General features: G+C 49.2%; 1 protein-coding gene across 3 annotated transcripts in view; it reads right to left on the bottom strand.

Moving 5' to 3' along the window:
- The window catches only part of AUTS2 (activator of transcription and developmental regulator AUTS2), a 1,152,295-nt gene that overhangs the window by 24,845 nt on the left and 1,108,150 nt on the right, over nt 1-19,300 (bottom strand). For 2 of the 3 annotated variants that reach the window (XM_036280264.1, XM_036280265.1), the window contains exons 7-9: nt 3,134-3,605; nt 1,761-2,014; nt 477-697 (exon numbers count right to left, since the gene is read on the bottom strand). In XM_036280264.1, the coding sequence (XP_036136157.1) occupies nt 477-697; nt 1,761-2,014; nt 3,134-3,605 (947 nt within the window). Of the gene's footprint in view, nt 1-455; nt 698-1,760; nt 2,015-3,133; nt 3,606-19,300 lie in introns of all 3 variants that reach the window. The other variant, XM_036280266.1, reaches the window with a different exon arrangement.

Raw genomic sequence — 19,300 nt, 5'->3', positions numbered from 1 at the left:
CTGAGCGCGTCCCCATGGGGCACGTGGCTCCCTGACCCCTGGCCGAGAGCAGGTGGCAGACTGGCACCTCCACGGCTGAGAGGGCAGGGCACCCCGACTGCTGCACTGAGCAGGGGTTTGTTAGCTGGCTGCGGAGCCCTGACAGTTTTCTGGATCTGACGCTCAAGGAATGGAAACGACCCTGTTAAGTCAAGTTCATGGCCAACACTGCACGTGGCCGTTTTGCGGGCATCTGGGGGAAAACGCACCCACAGTGCTAGACAGAGCTCTGGAAAAAAGTTCCTACTGCAGCCCCCAGGCTGGTGCTGGCTGGGGCAGGCGCATCCCCTTCTCTCCAGCCAAGGTGGACAAGGCCAAAGGAGCCCTTGCAGGCTGTCGCTCCCCTCCAGCGTCCTGACCCAAGCCCACTCCGACCCCGCGTGCTGCATAAAGGAGCGTGCTCTACTCATCCTCACATTTCGGCCGGGGGTACGCACCATGGGCGGTGCTGGCGTCGGCATGATGGCGGTGGGCGGGATGGCGTGGGGGAACGGCGTGAAGGTGTGCTGGTGCGTGTGCTGGTGCGTGTGCTGGTGCTGGTGCTGGTGCTGGTGGAACTCGGTGCGCAGGTAAGGCGGAGGGCCCAGGGAAGCCCCGCGGTCAGCGCTCTGCGAGGCCAGGAAACGCGTGTTCAGTTCCTGCCGCAGGATGTCTTGCTCTGGAAGAGAAGGAGCAGGAGAGAGTGACACCTTTCCTGGTGGCAGTCATTCCCTCCAGACCAGGACATCCAAGCGCCTTCCTAGGGGGGATGAGGACCGAGGGCTCAGGGGTGCAACAGGGCCCGAGATGGAGGGACACCAACCAGGCTGACAGCAAGGCCCAGTCACAATCCCTCTCCTGTTCTGTCTCGCCGCTTGGCTTTGCAGGACAGGCCTGTCACTGTGCTGGGCAGACAGACCCCAGGCAAGTGTCCGAGGTCAATTTCCAGCCCCGTTACTGCCAGCTGAGGGACACTGGGCGTGGCTCATCGCCCACCTGTGCCTCAGTTTCCTCATCCATCACACAGGACTGCTTGCCCGAGGGGGCTACTTTGAGGGTTAGAGGAGTAAACACATGTGTGTGCTTAGGAGAAGCGACCAGCCCGCTGATGGACAGATGTTGGCTGTCTCCAGCAGAGCTCTCTGCCCCCCAGGGTGAGCCTCACCTTGCAGTGCTGTGCTAGCGATCTGACATATGGCATGGGACCCGAAGCTGAGACACCTGTCCTCACTGATAACTCAGGTGAGGAGGGAAAGGTCCCCAAATCGAACACGAGATCTGTCCTTAAAATTGGGGGAATGCATATGCTACAAGTGCCCCTCCCAGGAAGGATCCAGAGGGCCTGTTGGCCTAAAAGGGACCCCTGGAATCAAGGGCGATCCAGGAGCTTGGGATGGAAGAGACTGGGCCTGCGGAAGCTTCTGTCACCGATGGAGCCGGCCAGGGCACAGACGACCTGTGTGTCACCACTTTGGGGAGAACGCAGCCGGGAAGATCATGGCTTCAAACAAACCGGTTCTCCCAGCCTGTGTCCCATTCACCTGGTGGTGCTGGGTGGTGTGGGTGCTGGTGCATGTGTTTGCTGAACCTCAGCTCACAAAGACTCAACTACAAGATCCCACTCAACACAGCAGAAAATCCTAGATAGACAGAACCCAGAGATCAGGGGCAACAGACTGCGGGTGAGGCCACCAGCAGGCAGAGGGGGACTCGGGTGGGCAAGGCCAGCTCCTCCATCCTACCTGAGTAAGTGCTCCCGGCCGGGTGTCCGGGGACCTGCAGACTCCCTGATGTCAGTGGTGGTGGAGGAGGCAGAGCAGTGGGAGGGGCAAACATATTGGGGTGATGGGAGTGTGCGGGGGGCTGGAGGGTGGGCGTGAAGCTGTGCAGCGGGCTGTGGTTGGGCAGTGAGAGGGGGAACGGGGAGGCCGCGGGGTGGTGGGCGATGTGCGGAGGGGCCGGCTGAGTCTTCGCTGGCGTGCTGCTTCTGCTACTGCTGTCAGAGGACCAAAAAGAGACGGAAAGAAAGAGGTAAGCAATTCGTTCTCTTAAAACACGCCTATCTCCTTGCGCTCAGCCACTCGGCGCCTTGTCCCTTCCCCTGCTCTTTCCAGGTCCCCGAGCTCACGCCTCCTCTGCACCTGCCGCACGGCTGCAGGCACGCGATGGAAACCGGGCTCCGCCGCCGCCACACACCTGTGTCCAGACAGCTCTGCCCCAAACCCCACCGGGACCCCTGCGGCCAGGTTCTCACCTGTCCCTAGGGACCCCCATCTTCCCAGCCTCCACCAGCCACCCCTCCTATGAACCTATACAATTCACAGAGGGAGTAAGAGCGAGGACTTGGGTTCATGCTGTCTGCCCGCTACTTTGGGAATGGAGATGCACGGAGAAGAGGTGAACCAGGGAGCTGGGGTTCCCCGTCACCTCCACTTTCGGGAGGCCACCGAAATGGCCTCGGGGCAGAAGATGGGCCTGGCCCACTGGGGAAGGAACAGCCCCAGCTGGTTGTTTCCTCACCCAGTCACAGATGGGAAAAAGCACGTCCCTGAACCACCAGAGCCAGGTTGTCAAGGAAAACAACAGAAGAGACACAAAGCCCATGAGGTGGGAGCTGCAAGAGCTACAGCCCCTGGGATGGCCCTGCCGCCTCCCTGTGCTCTGCAGCTCTCTCTGCGCCACTTTCCGAACGTCCCTTTGTACTGTGGCAAACAAGACACAGGGGGCCTGCAGCTCTGCACACGGGAACGCTCTGCCCACCTGCCTCTCTGCTGACTCCGGACTCGGCATCTCTGACCAACCTCACTCCCTCCCTGCCTCGCCGATGGGGGCTCGGGGCACAGCACCCCAGCGCTGTTTCCTCAGCATCCTTCTCCTCCTGCTTTCACTCCTCCGGGAGTCCCGGTAGATGTTTTAGTTCTTTACAGTGTCCGCACTGCCCGACCCAACCTGCCCTCTCCCGAGACCCGCGTCTCACCTGACTGTCCCTTTCTGTCTCTACTCCAGAGAGAACACAGTGACAATGCCAACCAGGCAACGCCAGTCTCCTTGGGAACCCCTTTCCCGTCCCAAAGAAGACAGCGAAAGTCAGGCAAAATCAGAGCGGGTGGCTCACCTTAAACTGTTGAGGCTTAAGCTACTGCTGTTGTAGGCGGACAAGGGCTGGGAGAGGCTCTGCGACGGGGGGTGGGCCTGCACGGGCGGGAGGCTCTGATGGAGCAGCTGGGTGGGGGACTGCAGCCGGGGCGGCCTCTGCACTGGCGGCTTCGGAGCCGGCGGGAGCTGGGCCTCTGGGGGGGCCTGTGCTGGCTGTGTGCTTGCACGTGGGGGCTGAGGCGGGGCCTCTGGGCGCTGCACCAAGTCGGGGTCCGGAGAAGGAGCTCTGGGCTGGGGCTCCGCCCGGGGCTGGGGCGGCAGCTGCGGGACCTGCGGGCAGGGGTCTTTAAGCACCACGGGCTCAAAGGTCGGCTCTTTGCCACAGTCCTGGCTCCTTTCCTGGCTCCTCTCTAGACCAGATATCTTGGGGACAATCGGCCCTGCATCCTGGCTGTCATGTTCGGGTAGCGTGCCAACACCTAACTCCGAATCTGTAGGGGGAGAGCAAAGACAACAACAGGCGATGAGTGACCCACGAGTGTGAGACAGGAGGGAAGCAAACTCCAAGCTCCGAGCGAACAGCCCACGGACTCGGCCGCGGCCAAGCCTCCGGTCTGGTCTCCACCAGGAGGAGATGGCAGGACAGGAACCAGCCGGGGAGGCCACTGTCCAGAAAGCAGTCGAGGCCGTCCAGAGCCTGAAAGAATGATTTCCTTAATACTGACAAAGTTTCTTACGAAGCTAAATTAAGAAGCAGTAGCCAACAAGTTGATTTTTCCCTTTTAAAAACAAAGTTCTTGAATATACAAAAGACCAGTGTTTTCAGTAGCAAATGAAACAAATGTTATGTAACCACACACAGATCTTTCTTCTTGGCCTTGCCTCCCTCCCCCCTTCTGACGGATGAAGCACCCTGACTACACCAGGAGTCCTCACCCAAGTGACACCACTGAGACTAAGCCTGGATGTGATATTTAAGTAAAATTCTACAGCCATGAAAGAAATTTGGAAAGCAGGTGCCTCTGTGTAAATTTAAAAGACATGCGAACCTCCAAGGGTCAGACGGTCTGGGCCACATCCCGTGTAGGGATTATTTGATTATCCCATTAGTAAAATTCTAAAACATTCTCTAACAGAATAAAAGACAAACATGGCATTAAATATTTTTAGATGGCCCTACTTATGAGTACTTTTGTATACGTCTGGAGAAAAAAATTATCTTTCCCACATTTCTGTGCAAAAAGATCCATCCTTTTATTACTATACAACTTATAAATGGGAATAAGTTCTAATGTTCTCTGGAGAGAGGGTGTGTTCCAGGCATTCCTAAATGACCTGTGGGCAAAACTTTCTCTTCCTATCTCACTGTATCAAGTGTGAAGAATACACAGTGTCCTCTCTGGTCTGATTCATCTCTGTTGATGTGTTCATGTGTACATACTTCTCATTGTTCTTCTCTGGAATCTACATCAAAGCGATCGGTTATTTCCAAAGGATCTAAAGTGATCTAATCTATAACATGTACACAAGCAGGACAAACTGGGGGTTTATAAACAAAGTGCATTCATGGCTAATAAGAACTTGTCTAACTTTAAGTCCCACTGGCCACCAGGACACACTCCCACCAATACGAGGCCGAGTCCCTCTTCACAGGTTTCTGGTACAAAGGGACAGGCACCCAGTAAGGGCCTGTGAAAAGTCACTCAGACTTCTGACATCTACTCACACACACACATATATATATATTTTAACTATGTTTTTATTGATTTTTTTTTAAGAGAGAGAGGAAGGGAGAGGAAGAAAGGAGGAGATAGAAACATCGATGTGAGAGAGAAACACTGATCAGCTCCCTCCTGCACGCCCCCTACTGGGGATCTGGGGATTGAGCCTGAAACTCAGGCATGTGCCCTGACCCAGAATCAAACCAGGACCTCACAGTCCATGAGATGATGCTCAATCCACTGAGCCACACCAGCTGGGTGTCACACGTATTTCTACCTGATGCTATGTTGAGAACCTTTCTAGGAGAGTTTGCTTATGTTGAGCTGACATTCTATGAATTCCTAAAACTTCAGTTCCCAACTTGGTTGGAAGGGCTGAAAGGGCACATCAAGGTCCTGGATGGGGCTCAACCCCATTAAGCCAAAAGAAGAGTTTCTCAACCACAAATGAAGACCCTTTCTGCAGACGCCCACACCCGGGGTGCTGGCTCTGCTCCTCTCTGTGTGTTTCCTCCCATCATTTTCACAAGATTTTCCATAGCGAGTAATTACACGCGCTCACTGAAATCACAGGCTGCGTGCACTGCAGGCTGGCTAGTTGGGTCTGGGGCAGAACTCCTAACAGCACAAAGTAGAAGAGACTGTCCACTCCCGTCAGTGGGAAATCCCACGTGCATGCGCAGGTGTCCTGGCGTCTGAGAGCTGACGGGATGAGCATGCCAGCTGCAGGGGCAGAGCTCGCTGCTACCTTTTGGCTCTGCTGTTTTCTCTGGGCTGCGATGGGGAAACAAATGCAGCAGCATTCTCTGTCTCATTAAGTTTAAATTCAAATTCATGATCTCCTTCCAAAAAAAAAAAAAAATCAATGTCTAGACAAAATTTCTCTCTGACAAAGTTTCCTGTTCTGGAAGACACCACCCAGAGGACTGCATTTGAGGTTACGATGCTGGTAAGGAGGCACGTTCATAGTACAGAGGTACTTCATGCATCCAGCTTGATTAGGTGATCTTGTTCCTTAACTGATGAGCCTCCAGAATTTGGACAGCATGGTCAAATTTGCAGGCGGCACCATGCAGGCTTGGGCTCACATCCCCAGGCTCTGTGAAGGCAAATGGAGCTGGCCTGCATGTCTCCTCTGGTGCCCGTGTCTCAGTCCCAACCTACACAGCCAGACAGAGCGCTGGGCCTGGGGGCCACTGCCACCACCGATGAGCACTGAGGCACACAGGGAACACCCTATCCTCTCCAGCAAACCCTGCGAGTTTTTAAGAATCCGTCTGTGATGGATGACAGGAGGAAGAACCTAGAAGGCACAGAATTTTGGAAGTCGGCCAGAATCAGGGAGGCCGTCCCAGCACTTCTCAAACTGGGATGAACACACGCATCACCCGAAGAGCCGATTAAAACAGATTCGGATTCAGCAGCTCTGCGGTGGGGCACCAGGGCCTGCAAAGCTCTCATCCAACCCTCTCTGACAGGATGGCGAAGAAGCCTAGAGAAGTTAAGAAACTTGCTTGCTGGAGGTCACTTGGCTGTTTAATAAATCAGACTACTTGAGTCCTAGTCCTAACTCTGCCACCATCACGAGCCTTTTCTCTGATTTTACACTATGCTGCCCCCTAAGAAGCAAAAACCCTAAAACAAAGCAGGTAACTCCAGGGTTCATTTAAAATACGTATGTACAACCAGATGGTGTACAGGGCTAGAGAGTTACAGAGAGTTGCTGGAACACTGCCCTGCAGCTAAGCCTAAAGTGACGGGCAGTCCATCGAGGTCCTGCTGAAGCATGGATGAAGGCAGCGGCGGGTCTGCAGGCCGAGAGGGACTTTGGGGCTCAAACGGTTTTATGACTCCCCATTTACCGAAGTCTCTTGAGGCACGTATTAGACGTCGTGCGCTTTTGTGGCCAATCGGTAATGCATTTCCTCCTCCTTTCAATTATTCAATAAATGTATCTTCCCAGTTAAGCTTTTCCATCTTGACAGTCAATTTGTCTTACTGTCCTTCTCCAAAATTGGCAAGAACACATTAAAAAAAAAAAATCATTTTGTACTGCTCTCTGTGCTCTGAATTTGCCAAAGGATGAAGTTTGCTGAGGCAGAAAGAAATAAGAATGTGCAAATAGACTAGTCTTATTTAGCAGTTCCATTCACTACAGTTTGAGGTTCAAAAATCTCACTTCTTGTCATTATAAACGTCCCATGCTAACACAAGGCATGCATTTTAACATATACTGCATATTATACAGTGGAAAGGGTGCATTTACTGCATGCAAATCATACCTCAATAACCTTGACTTAAACACAATCAATTTTTTAAAATAAATTTAAGGACAGAGTAGGAAAAAATTGTTTGATTTTGACATAAACTTGATACAAGTTCCCTGAGGAAAATGGGCCCTCTTGCACTTTACCAATAGAATGTGGAACTTCTATGGAGGGCAATTTGGCAATATTTAGGAGGAAAAAACCCAAAAACTAATGGTATTCCCTTGGTCTGGTATGTAAGGATTTCTCTCATAGACACAAGGAAACAACATCACGGTCTGATCTGCAAGTTCGGAAAAAACTCAAATGTAATCATTTAGGGGTTTATCCAAAGCAGGGCACATACTACAGCAATAAAAGTGAATGAGGAACTCTGTATGGTGATGTACAGTATATGCCCAGTTTTATGACAAATGGAGGAACATTTACACATGTTCTCTTTTCCTTTATGCGTAAATAAGCTCTGGGTAGCAGTGGGCTCCTGAATGGGCCTGGATAGAAGGGAGCTACATGGACAGGGAGCCAGGAGGGGAGGTATTTCACTGTATACATACCTATGTATTTAACTTAAATCATGTGACCCCATTGCCTATTAATATTTTATAAAGAGTATTAGTCTTACATTTAAAAACAGTCTGAGCAAGACAAAAAGAAAAAGAACAGCAAACAAAATTGGGAATCTGAATAGTAGTGTGACTAGAGGCATGGGGAGTCTATTTTATACAGGATAAGAAAATATAATGTGCAAGTTTCAATAAATAGAAAATAAAATACATTTTATGAAAAAATACACATGACTAAAACTGACTTAAAAACAAACCAACCTGATCGTAAAAGTAAACTGAAATATTCAACACCTCAACTTCCAAGAAGGTACTGGGCAGTGTGGGCTGAACCTGCCCACAATGAAAATGAAAGCCAACAGCACACATACAAAGAAAGGAAGAAACAAACATATTATTTACCAAAAAATATAATTAACTAGCTAGAAAACATAGACAATCAGCTAAAAAAATATTACAATAAGAGCTCAGTAAGCAATCCAAATACAGAAAACCCAGAAACATCAGTAGCTTTTCTACACACTAGCAATAATGAATGTAAAATAAAAATTTAAAAAGGATACCCTTTACAGTAACAAAAATCATATAAAACTTGGAAATGAACCTAAAAAGATTCCAGAACTGTATGCTCAAAAATGATCAGAGAACTTGTATGTTCAAGGGTGTTTCCTGATGCCAAAGAAAAGAGAAACACGTCCAAGACCTGTAAGTGGTAATTTTCCCTCAGGGACACCATCCCTAGGGGCAGTGTTCACAATCTGTGGGAGTCGCAGATCGGTGTGGCTGTCATAGTACGTGAAGGGCACGGTTGGTCTTGGGAATATGAGAGGTACCGCAATGTGAAGGACAACCCCACAGAGCATCTTGTTTCACTTTCTGGAAGTCCCACTAGAAATTTGTACAACTAAAAAAACCCCAAACCTAAATCTGTTTTTGCATATTAACACTTTTTTTGCTGTGGTTTTAATACACACTAGAATTTCCAGGAATACAACTATTGTACATTATGTCTGTTATATCTTGTTATGAACAACCAAGAGTTGCTCATCATTTGGGGAAATTATGACATCAAAGGTAAGGCTGATCCTAGTATCTGAATGACCACAACCCATGTACCTGTATGAGTCAGCACTCGATTCTACGTATACATTCAATCATCTGACCAGTTGTCTTCTCATGTTTATAAATAAGCATTCATGTACTTAAAAATATTGTTAAAAAAACAAACACACTGTTATTATAATTACTTTCTATTTGTTTCTCCTTTACATTTCATAAGGACTTTATATACATTTTAAATTATGTGCATAGATACACAGGTTAACTATATAGCTCAGTCCAGAAAGTAAAGAATAAGAGGGTATTATAAAATATTTTTTATTACAAAGGGGGCACTGGGTGTGATAGGGTTAAATTTGATGTGTATGTCCCGATGATGAAATACTGTTTCTAGAAATCCAATAACTTATTGCAAAAAACAAGGCAAACCTCCAAGTGTGGTTGTGGAAATTGAATGAAGTCACATTAAGTGCTTCCCACAATATAAAGCACAAAATAGGTAAGTAGTCAAAGTTCCCCCAAACTATTATAGAAACATGTTGAACATCATGGAAAATACTTCTGGACCAAATTACCATTCAGGGAAATAAGGCACGCTCCCACCAGGGTATATAGCCTCCGTGCAGACAATTACCTGTGTGAGTGTGTGTGTGGATGAAGAGAAGGATGGTCAGAAAGACAGATGTCAAAACGTTCGTTGGAATCCCATCATCCAGAAATAACCACTGACCTTAATGGTTACATCTGTGTTTCAACTTTCAAAATTTTCTATAGTGAGTATGTGTTATTGTTGTAAAAGAGAAAGGGGATTGTGTTTTTAAATGATGTCCCTTCATGGACCATGTACCTGTACCATCAAAAGAACTCTACTGAGCTCTGGCCAGTTTGGCTGAGTGGTTAGAGTGCTGGCCCGCAGACCAATGAGACACAGGATCAATTCCGGTCTAGGGTCATGTGCGAGGCAACCAGTCAATGTGTCTCTCTTACATGGTTGTTTCTCTCTCTCTCCCTCTCTCCCTCCCTCCCACTCTATCTGAAGAAAAATGGAAAAATGTCCTCAGGTGAGGATTAAAAAATAAGTCAACTAGAAAAGTGACTGTTCAAGTCTTTGAATTGCCCCACACACTGGATGGATTTTTTTAAAACATGAAAGCGAACAAAGCCACCATGTTTTAGTTTTTTCTATCCCCCATATCCTTTTCCACCCGCCCCTATAGATTTGTTTTAAAAAGCTCCTCACCCAGAGGACAGACAAATATTTACCTCTCAGGAATAAGGATAAGATATGGTGTGTATTAGCCTTCCAATGACTCCTTGGCATTTCTAACTGGTTCTAACTGGGTGTATTCGGACAGAAAGGAAATGGTGAATATTTTTGGTGATGGAGGAGGAGGGGGAAAAAAACTATCCCAAGGCACATATCTGAGCTTCTGGCTTTTACATATCTTTACATTTGATGAAAAAGCCCTAACAGGGCTTACTACAGAGTCATTACTGTGGCAAATATGAATGAGCCTTGAAGACATTCAGAGAACCATGTGGGGCCCTGGCCATTTGTAGTGTATCCATTCACCCATCTGTCCCTTTCTGAATGTTAGATTGAATCATCTCGAAAAGGCATCTCCTATTTTTAAATGATTCTATCTTCTAGTTCACTTTTCCACTTATCTGTCCAAACCACAAGAGCCAAGGAGACCTCACCACACAGGAGTGAAGACTGCAGCCACATAAGGGAAGAGCCCAGACTTCAGATGAAAGAAACATGCAAACATTCATCAATGTTTAAATGTTCAACCACGAAAAACCCCCAAACATATGGAAGCATCAAATTTCTATGAATCAATATGTAAGTATTTCAAGCTACTAATAATACCTATTCTTTAAACACTTTTGATCTATTCTGTTATCTCAAACAAAACTCTTTGTAGCAAAGACTGCATACTTTGTACATACTCACTGAAACAGAAACTGCAGTGCTGAATTAATTTAGCAGCACTTCACCTTTCCCCAAGTGTCCGATTCTACCTCTGAAACCACATTCCAGTGGTGTTGAGCAGACGAAGTCTACCTTCTTTAACAGACACTTCTCTTTACTTTCCTCTCTCTCTCTTTTCTTCAAATCATTAAACAGAGACCAGTTTGTTCCATTAGCAGATTCAATTACTCGAACGAATGGAAGGATGACATTCGGTCTTGCAGCTCTTCTCGGTCACTGAAACTGTACAAATAAATTGAGGAAAGCCCACTGTTTGTTCAAGGCAAATTAATTTTCAAACACTGCAGAGTAGGAGATCAGGGGAATGATGGGTGCTTGGCAGGGCTCAAAGAGATTCCGTTCTGTGCTTGTCATTTTGTGTAAACATTAATTACCATCTGGGAGGCTAAGCTCTGGGCTGAAGTCTGTATGGCAAACCTCTGAGGGGCCCAGGGTTCCTAGTAAAAGCAAAATCCTACGTAGGAAAAAACAGCCGTCGGATCTGCTGAAACAGCAGCAGCCCACTGGGAAGCTGCATGGAGACCAGCAGATTAGAGGTTGACATTATTAGAGAAGCTAGTTTGGCTATTACCTAGTTTACCAGATTAACCCAGGAGAGAGGTTAATCTGACAGGGGTTAAAGAAAAATCAACAGACTGTAGTTGAATGTATTTAAACTTGTTTCAAGTTTACTCCCTATCAACCTCGCACGGAAAGGCATCAGCCCTGATGCGCACGCCCGTGGGCCTCCAGGGGGACCAGCAACCGTGACTGAGCAGACCAGCGCCCACAGAACGGCTTCCGCTGGCAGAACAAAGCGCCCTTAAAGGTCAACCTAAGCTTGCAAACGTTTAATTTCTTTTGCAGCCTCTAGCAAATAACAGCAACGAAGGGCCTTGTTGATGAAGGACCAAAATCAGAATGAGAAAAACAGGCTGTGATCTACTGGGGGGTGGAGATGGAGGCATAAAACAATCTTTAAAAGCACTGAGCGCGTCAAGGTCAAACAACCCTCCTGCTTCTCACATCACATGAGGAAAAGATTGATCCGCGCCACTTCACATGCCCAGCACCGTGCTAGGTCCTGAGGACGCAGAGATGAAGATGACACAGGCCCTGCCTCCCAGGAGGTGGCGGCCGAGATCCCAGAGCACGGCCGAGGGAATGGACATAGGGGGCGGTCAGGAACCTGGGCCTCACCCGCAGTGTCTGCTCTGCGTGATGGAGATGAGTTAGACCACGGGGATGACTTAGACCACGGAGATGACTTAGACCCCGGGGATGAGTGAGACCACGGGGATGACTTAGACCACGGAGATGAGTGAGACCCCGGGGATGAGTGAGACCCCGGGGATGAGTGAGACCACGGAGATGAGTGAGACCACGGAGATGAGTGAGACCCCGGGATGAGTGAGACCCCGGGATGAGTGAGACCCCCGGATGAGTGAGACCCCCGGATGAGTGAGACCCCCCGGATGAGTGAGACCACGGAGATGAGTGAGACCACGGGGATGAGTGAGACCACGGAGATGAGTGAGACCCCGGGATGAGTGAGACCCCGGGATGAGTGAGACCACGGAGATGACTTAGACCACGGAGATGAGTGAGACCCCGGGATGAGTGAGACCACGGAGATGAGTGAGACCACGGAGATGACTTAGACCACGAAGATGAGTGAGACCACCAGAGCTAAGGAAGGTCTCCACTGGATGGCAGAGCTGAGCTGCAGGCGGCGAGACTCCTTTCTCTGGAACATGACCCTGCTGCCTTGGCCCCGGGGAGCCATCTTGGGCCCAAATCAACTAACTCGTGTTTTGGGATGTGTGCACCCGGCGTGAGAAATAAGGAACAGGAAGATGAAATCCCCAGTCACTTCTGAGAACACTGGAAAAATTCCAAACACCAGTTGCAGAGGAAGCCCAAGCTTTCACATTTTGGCCTCAAAGACACCCCCTCATGACTTTTGCTCGTGTCCTCCTGCCAGCCCCGAGATTCGTCAGCTGGCCTCTCTGGACAAGATCACCTGCTTGGCTCCCGTCCCGGGTGCCTCTCCACCTCTGCCGCAGCCACCCACCTCCATGGGTGGCAGCTTTCCGGCCTGTCCTCCTCAGCCCTGCCTGGCTGTTGACCAAGCGCTCACATGACACTGTGCACACCCCACGTACAACTCAGCACTGGACAAGACAGCTGTGTCTGCACACGGGAACAGAGCTCCGAGCGAGGGAAGGTTCTCAAGGACTGGCAACCAAGCACGCGTGTGCTCGTGCCACTGGCCGAGCTGCTCTGAACAGACGGCACACCCAAGGCCAGGCTGCCACACAGCGAAGCCGCGGCACAGGTCCTCGGACCCCAAGACAACAGAGGACCCTTTGCTTCTTTTGGAAATTTTCCAGGAGGTGAGACCAAGGCGCTGAAAATGAGCAACCGCCCTCGCTTTCACACCAGGAACAGTGGCGTGAGGCGCTCAGGGAGAACGGGTACCGTCTTTCCCCCACACTGAGACCCACTTGGTAAAGGTGGGGTGTGCCACGATGCCAGGAAAGTTTCCCTCTTTCAAGTCTGCCCCCAGGCATTCCTCAGCTCCCCACCCGAGTGTCTCCTCAGCACCCCCCCCCCCACACACACACACACTGGGCTTCTGCTCCACGCGAGCTCCCATCAGCACTGCTCAGCCCCCCACGGAGTCAGAGCCTGCGAAAACATCCCCGATCCCTCTGAAATGAGAGTCACCTGCATCAGGCAACATTCCTCTACTTCTTTTCCCTCAAAACCACTCTCCCCTCAGGGTCCAGGCATCAAAAGGCAGGTCCGGAGTTACTCTAGTAGGAAGGAGCGATTCCTAACAGCAGAACTGAGTCTGTGTGTTCTGGAGAGAAGGGAGGGGGAAATCACAGCCGGGCTCCTGGACGCTCCGGCCCTGGGCTCCCCTTGAGAGCTGCAGAGGCAGGCTGGTTCACTCCCACAAGCAGTATCAGTGACTCAGTCACTCTCTGCCAAGTTCACACAACTGTCACTTGGCGTGTAGTCGGGGAGGAGGCTGTTCCTTCAGAGCACCACCAAGCGTCCCGCAGGGCAATGTTTCCCAACCTGCCATGGGAAACTCCAGAGCCGCTCAGTCCTGTGCTCAGCAGGTCACGCAGGGAAGTGGGTTTTGCCTTGAAAAACATCTACCATCCTTTGGCAATGAACACTCTGTCGGCACTCAGACCTGCCTATCTGTACCCCTGAGGACAGGTGACAAACCTTCTCTCCAAGTCTGCTCAAACCACCTGCTGTGGCCCACGGGACGTGCTGCTGCCCGGGTCCTGCGGTCTGTCTGGCCAGCTGGTGTGTGAGCACCAGGGAGGACTCCAGAATGAACCCAGGAAGCTGCTCTTTTCCTGGTGTCATGGAGCCTTTGAGTCTTTGCTGCGAGGAGGAGGAGCAGGGACATGAGGACTTTGACAGCTGCTCTAAGGAAGTTCTGACCTTTCTGGTCCCATACTGTCTATCACCTCAACTGTGATTCCAAATCCTTGTATTCTCCGACCTTGCTCTTCCAAGTGGGGTGCACACACCAGCATCACGAGCATCACCAGGGATCTGGTTAGCAAGATAAATTCACAGCCCCATCCATGTGCACATTCGAGTTTGCAAAACATTGTACTCTACAGCCTGCTGGGGTTTCAAGAACCCCAGCAAGCCCCAGCGCTGAGGGATGCCACGCATACGGTTGCCATCCCTCTGTGTCTCCACCTCCCAAGACCCACTCTTCGAAATAACTTCCTGCATCCCTTCCCCAGGTGGGCTCTCCACCAGCACGCTGCAGGGGTGGGGTGGTGGGCAGTGCTGATGTCATTCAAAGATCAGAGACCGCCTCCAATACTGGACACAAGTCATGACAGCTAGCAACAGGGAGCTCATTCGTGATTTCTCCCATCCTGGCTCCACGCACAATCATGGATCCCTCACCACGTAGAACAGGGAGTTACAGGGTCTTTTCCCCAAACAGCCATGAGCCACCTTCAGGGACCATAGAAGAGGAAGCAAATACAATGTGGCAAAACCAGGACCAAAGGGTGTGTATTTGTAGAAGAAACTTCCAACCTGAAATGGCCTGGGCTGCCGTATGAGGGACAAGCGAATGTTCTCTTCCACCCTCCAGTGGGAGTGCCCAAGAGGACACACGGAATGATCACGGCAAGAACTTCGAGGAATCAGTCATGCAACGGGAAGGAGACTGGGCTGGCTGACTTCTGAAATTCATGAGTTCCCAAGTAAGACAGTGGCAGTATACTCCTTGGAAGAACCCCTCATTATTATTATTATTATTATTATTATTATATTTTAATCCTCACCCGAGGATATTTTCTCAAATATCTTCAGATGGAGTGGGAGGAGGGGAGAGAGAGAGAGAGAGAAACACTGACGTGAGAGGGACACATCGACTGGTTGCCTCCTACACAACCCAACCAGCGCCGGGGAAGAACCGCAACCGAGGTGTGTGCCCTTGGCTGGAATCGAACCCATGACTCCTTGGTCTGTGGGCCAACGCTCTACCGCTGAGCCAAACTGGCCAGGGCGAACATTTCTTTATTTTCCTTTACTTCTCAGTCTTCTAACATATCCCACCTGTAGGTTATGAAACCATCTCCTTGATTTGCACCCATTTTGATAAACGCCGTGCCAGCACGGGACACACTAAGAAACCCCAAGACTGCGGGTGTCACTCTCTTTAGGAACAGAAATGAATCTGTGTAACCCTAACCATGACTTTGGATAAGTTGACAAGAGATTTTAAAAATGGAGTGACGGGGTACTTATGGGCCGCTCCCTGTATTTGTAACATTTTATCTTTTTTAAAAAACAAGTCCACCAATTCTTAAATTGATTTCCTATAAACTATCAATGCAATAAATACGAGGTACAAAAATAAAATCTCTTGCCAATATTCCATGTGCCATTATTTCATCACTTGTCATCATTTCACTACGTTGCCCTCAGTTTATCAGAGAGAAAGGACATGTGCTCACAGGTCAAGTCTGAAGCCACGTGTCTGTCAGGTCCAGGACAGGGGTGAGGCTGGTGATGCCACGAGCCTATCAAAACCTAGTGGGTCCGTGGTAGCATGGACTCCAAAACTACCTATCTGCATGAATCGCCTTTGAAATCCCAAATGATAAAATCATCCTGTAGAAACACACAGCGGGAAACTGTAACTGTCTCTGGATACAGATGGAGCTGCAGTTTAGTCACTGAAACAGCGGTGCTGCCTCCCACTTACAACCATAATCCTGGGAGGGAAGTGCTGTCAGGCTTGAACCTTCCGCAAATAAAAAAAAAAAACACCTTTGTATTCAGAGATGTTTCCAAACAGAACGGCAGAACATAACATGGCGTTCCCTGGGCTGCCCTTCAACTCCTGAGGACCATGTGCACCCGGCTGTGCTACCATCAGCTCAGGCTCACTATGACGAACATCAAGCCCATCCCCTGCCACCCCAGCTCTGGCTCCCTCATCCCTATCGTCCAAGCCCAGAATCATAGCATCAATTTCTTTTCAGTCCCCATTCCATTAATTGATGGCTCAGGTGTGAATTACTGCTTCTATGATATATTTAACACAAATAAAACAACAGTTATAGAATCTGCTGTTCCCTGGCAGCTTGCCTGCGTAGGTTTTTAAAATATAAATCGGATCCTGCCATCAGTCCCTTGTTTGCAATTCTCCAGTGGCTGCTCACCAGATGAAGAATGAACCCCAGTCCTCACCACGGCCCCTGCCGCACTCCGGCTCTGCTCCTCACCGCCTCTCAAGTGCTCTGGAGCCGAGCGATCAAAGTCTGGTCTCAGCTCAGCCACCCACAGCCCCTGAGCCCTCAACCTCTGACCAACTTCTGTGCTGGAGACCTAATGCCTGCGGGGCTTACCAGACACTTATTACTAGATCCTGTCACTGGTATTTTAATACACACGACTAGTTTTTTGAGAGGAGGAGGGATCTCTTAAAATCTTGGCATTATTTCACTGCCACACATAATGCCTTCCTTATATGAGCACTTGAGAAATATTTGATCTTTTTAGATGCACAATAATCAATGTACAAAATCTAAGCAAGTTTCTTCGTATCTGCAATTAAAAAAAAGAAAAAAAAATCACTAGAATGAGAAAAATACTCAATAAACAATTACACATTAAGCCAGAAAAATCATGTCTCTTTGGCGTCATTTCCATAATAGTATATAACACCAGCAAATGTAAAATAATTGGAAGCCATTACGAAGTTTAAGGATCCATTTTCGATATAAAATAAAACTAATGTTCTATTCTGAATCATAAAAGAGTCTAATACTTTTGGGGTGTTTGGGTGTAGCAACAAGAAACCCAGCAGGGCAATCCAAAGCACATACTAGTCAACAGGAGCTACGGGAAGAGTCAAAGGTCTGCCCATGGTCCGTGTGCTGCCCCCCAAGCAGTGTCCAGACTTGACGAGTGCAAACACACTTTTATGCATACTGGACAAATGAACAAGAGACTGTGAGTAGTGTTAACCTGGGGATACTTTTGGGGAGGTGTCAGAGGACTTTCATTTCTCAGCTTCTACAGTATTCACATTTTCAACATGATTCAGACATGTGATGCTAAGTCCAATAACTGTGCAGCCAGCCCAATACACTCATTGTAAGAAAACCACAGTCAAAACCTTTCAAAAATTAGTCAAAAAGAACTGCTAAAAGTAAAGGGGAAACGCCACAGAGCAGTGAGTGCTAGAAAGAATGATACCTGAACTATGACATGGGTTGAGGGGGAGAAAACAGGGTCTGTCCTGATACAATACAAATCTCTGTGACTGCAAATAAATTGGGAAACACAGAGCACCAACCAGGCTGGAAGAGCCTGTGCATCAAATAGGCATCAAATAGGACATCTCCACAAAGCAGGGGGTAGGAAGTTACTGTTTCCTCAGCTGCAAAAAACATATATATATACACACACACATATATATGTATATATACGTGTGTATATATATATCACCAATTGCAGATGTAATAGTCACATCTCAGTTTTCCCGAGGAGAAACATCACTGCAATGGAACCTGAAGGATGACTGAAGACAGCAAGGCGGGGCGCCCGCTCCCGTCCGCAGCCCTGTCCCCTGTGCACTGCGCTGTCTAAAGCCAGATTCTGCCCGAGTTCTGTAATAGCCCCTCGAGCAGGAGATGATCGCCACCCGAGACCACAGACTGCTGTCAAGCGATGATTCACACGTGTCACTCAGGCACTTCCACTGAACAAAGACGGGAGCCGTTGTCGGAGCCTAAATGACAGGGTCTTGAAGTCCTTGCTGCTCTTTCTAAGGTGCCATCAGCGCCTGCTCGCCCAGCCGCACTCGGCAGCCACGTGGGACTTCCTGGTCCCCCGTTTGGAGGCCACACCAGGGCCCTGAAGCTGGGTGTGCCTGTTCCTCATGTCCCCTCCTTGTGCGGGTGCCAGGGGGCTGTGGGTCCCAGAGCCCTGAAGACGGGAGGAGGCAGTGTGCAGAGTAGGATAAAACTGCGGGTAGTAAGCTCATGTACCCAAACGAGGGGTGTACTTGCTCCTGACTCTGGTGGCCTCCGGGGCAGCTGCACAGAGAAGTACAGCCCGTCCCCCCACCACAGGCCAACGGAGGAAACTGGCTCAGCCCGGAAAATCTATTTGTGATTACTGTCATTAGCTATTAAGTCTGTAGATACCGATTCACTCAGCTCTATAAATTACATCCTCCCCTAAACCACACTTAGGACAAATGATTCCCTCTGAAACGTGGTGTTTCCAAAGCACTGGGCCCCACACTCAATATCCCCGAGGACACATGAACCTGTCTTCCAGGGAATCCCAGAAGAGGAGAACGTTTTGAAAATGCTTTGCGAACACTTGGGGCTCAAAACACAGTGGTTTATTTCTTCTCTTAACAAAAAAAGGGAGAAGGGGGAAACTACCATTTGCCCCACACTTTTAACCATCCCTTCCGGTTCTCTCAACACACTAACCAAATTCTTTGCTTCAAATTCCCCTGCTCTAGAAATGATTAAGAGGCCAAAGCCAACGGGGTGTGAGGGCCCAGTCAAGACGAGGCACAAAGATCACTTCAGACAGTCAGCATTGGTGCTGGGGGGCTGGGGGGCTGGGGGGCTGGGGGACTGGGGGACTGGGGGGTTGGGGGGCCGGGGCCCAAGGTAAACAAAATAAAACCCAGCCACTGGAGAAGAAAGCATGTCCTAACTGGAGGCAATGAAACCTTAACCCTCTGGAATGTACCGCCAATTCCACAAACATAGCCGGGGATGCTTCTCCCTCAAAACCCCAGATCAATTCGCAGCAATGCTTACATCTTATTGAGTACAAAGAAACACAATTTTCTGTCTGCCCTAACAAAGTCATGTAATTACAGAGCCCACGGTCTGCAGAGGACGCACCTTGGTGAGTTTGTGTAGCATTGGATTTTATGAAGAAACTAAAATAAAACAACGGAAATCCCACTCTGATGAAATTCATTTAATAAACAGGTGGACAAGCTAAAATAATATAAGTTTAATATCCGTCTAAATGTCTCCCTGAATGAAGAGAACTTAGATTCCC

Source organism: Molossus molossus, unplaced genomic scaffold (genome assembly GCF_014108415.1).
Source record: "Molossus molossus isolate mMolMol1 unplaced genomic scaffold, mMolMol1.p scaffold_m16_p_3, whole genome shotgun sequence".
Taxonomy (NCBI): Eukaryota; Metazoa; Chordata; class Mammalia; order Chiroptera; family Molossidae; genus Molossus; species Molossus molossus.
This window is presented reverse-complemented; position numbering and strand designations above follow the sequence as displayed.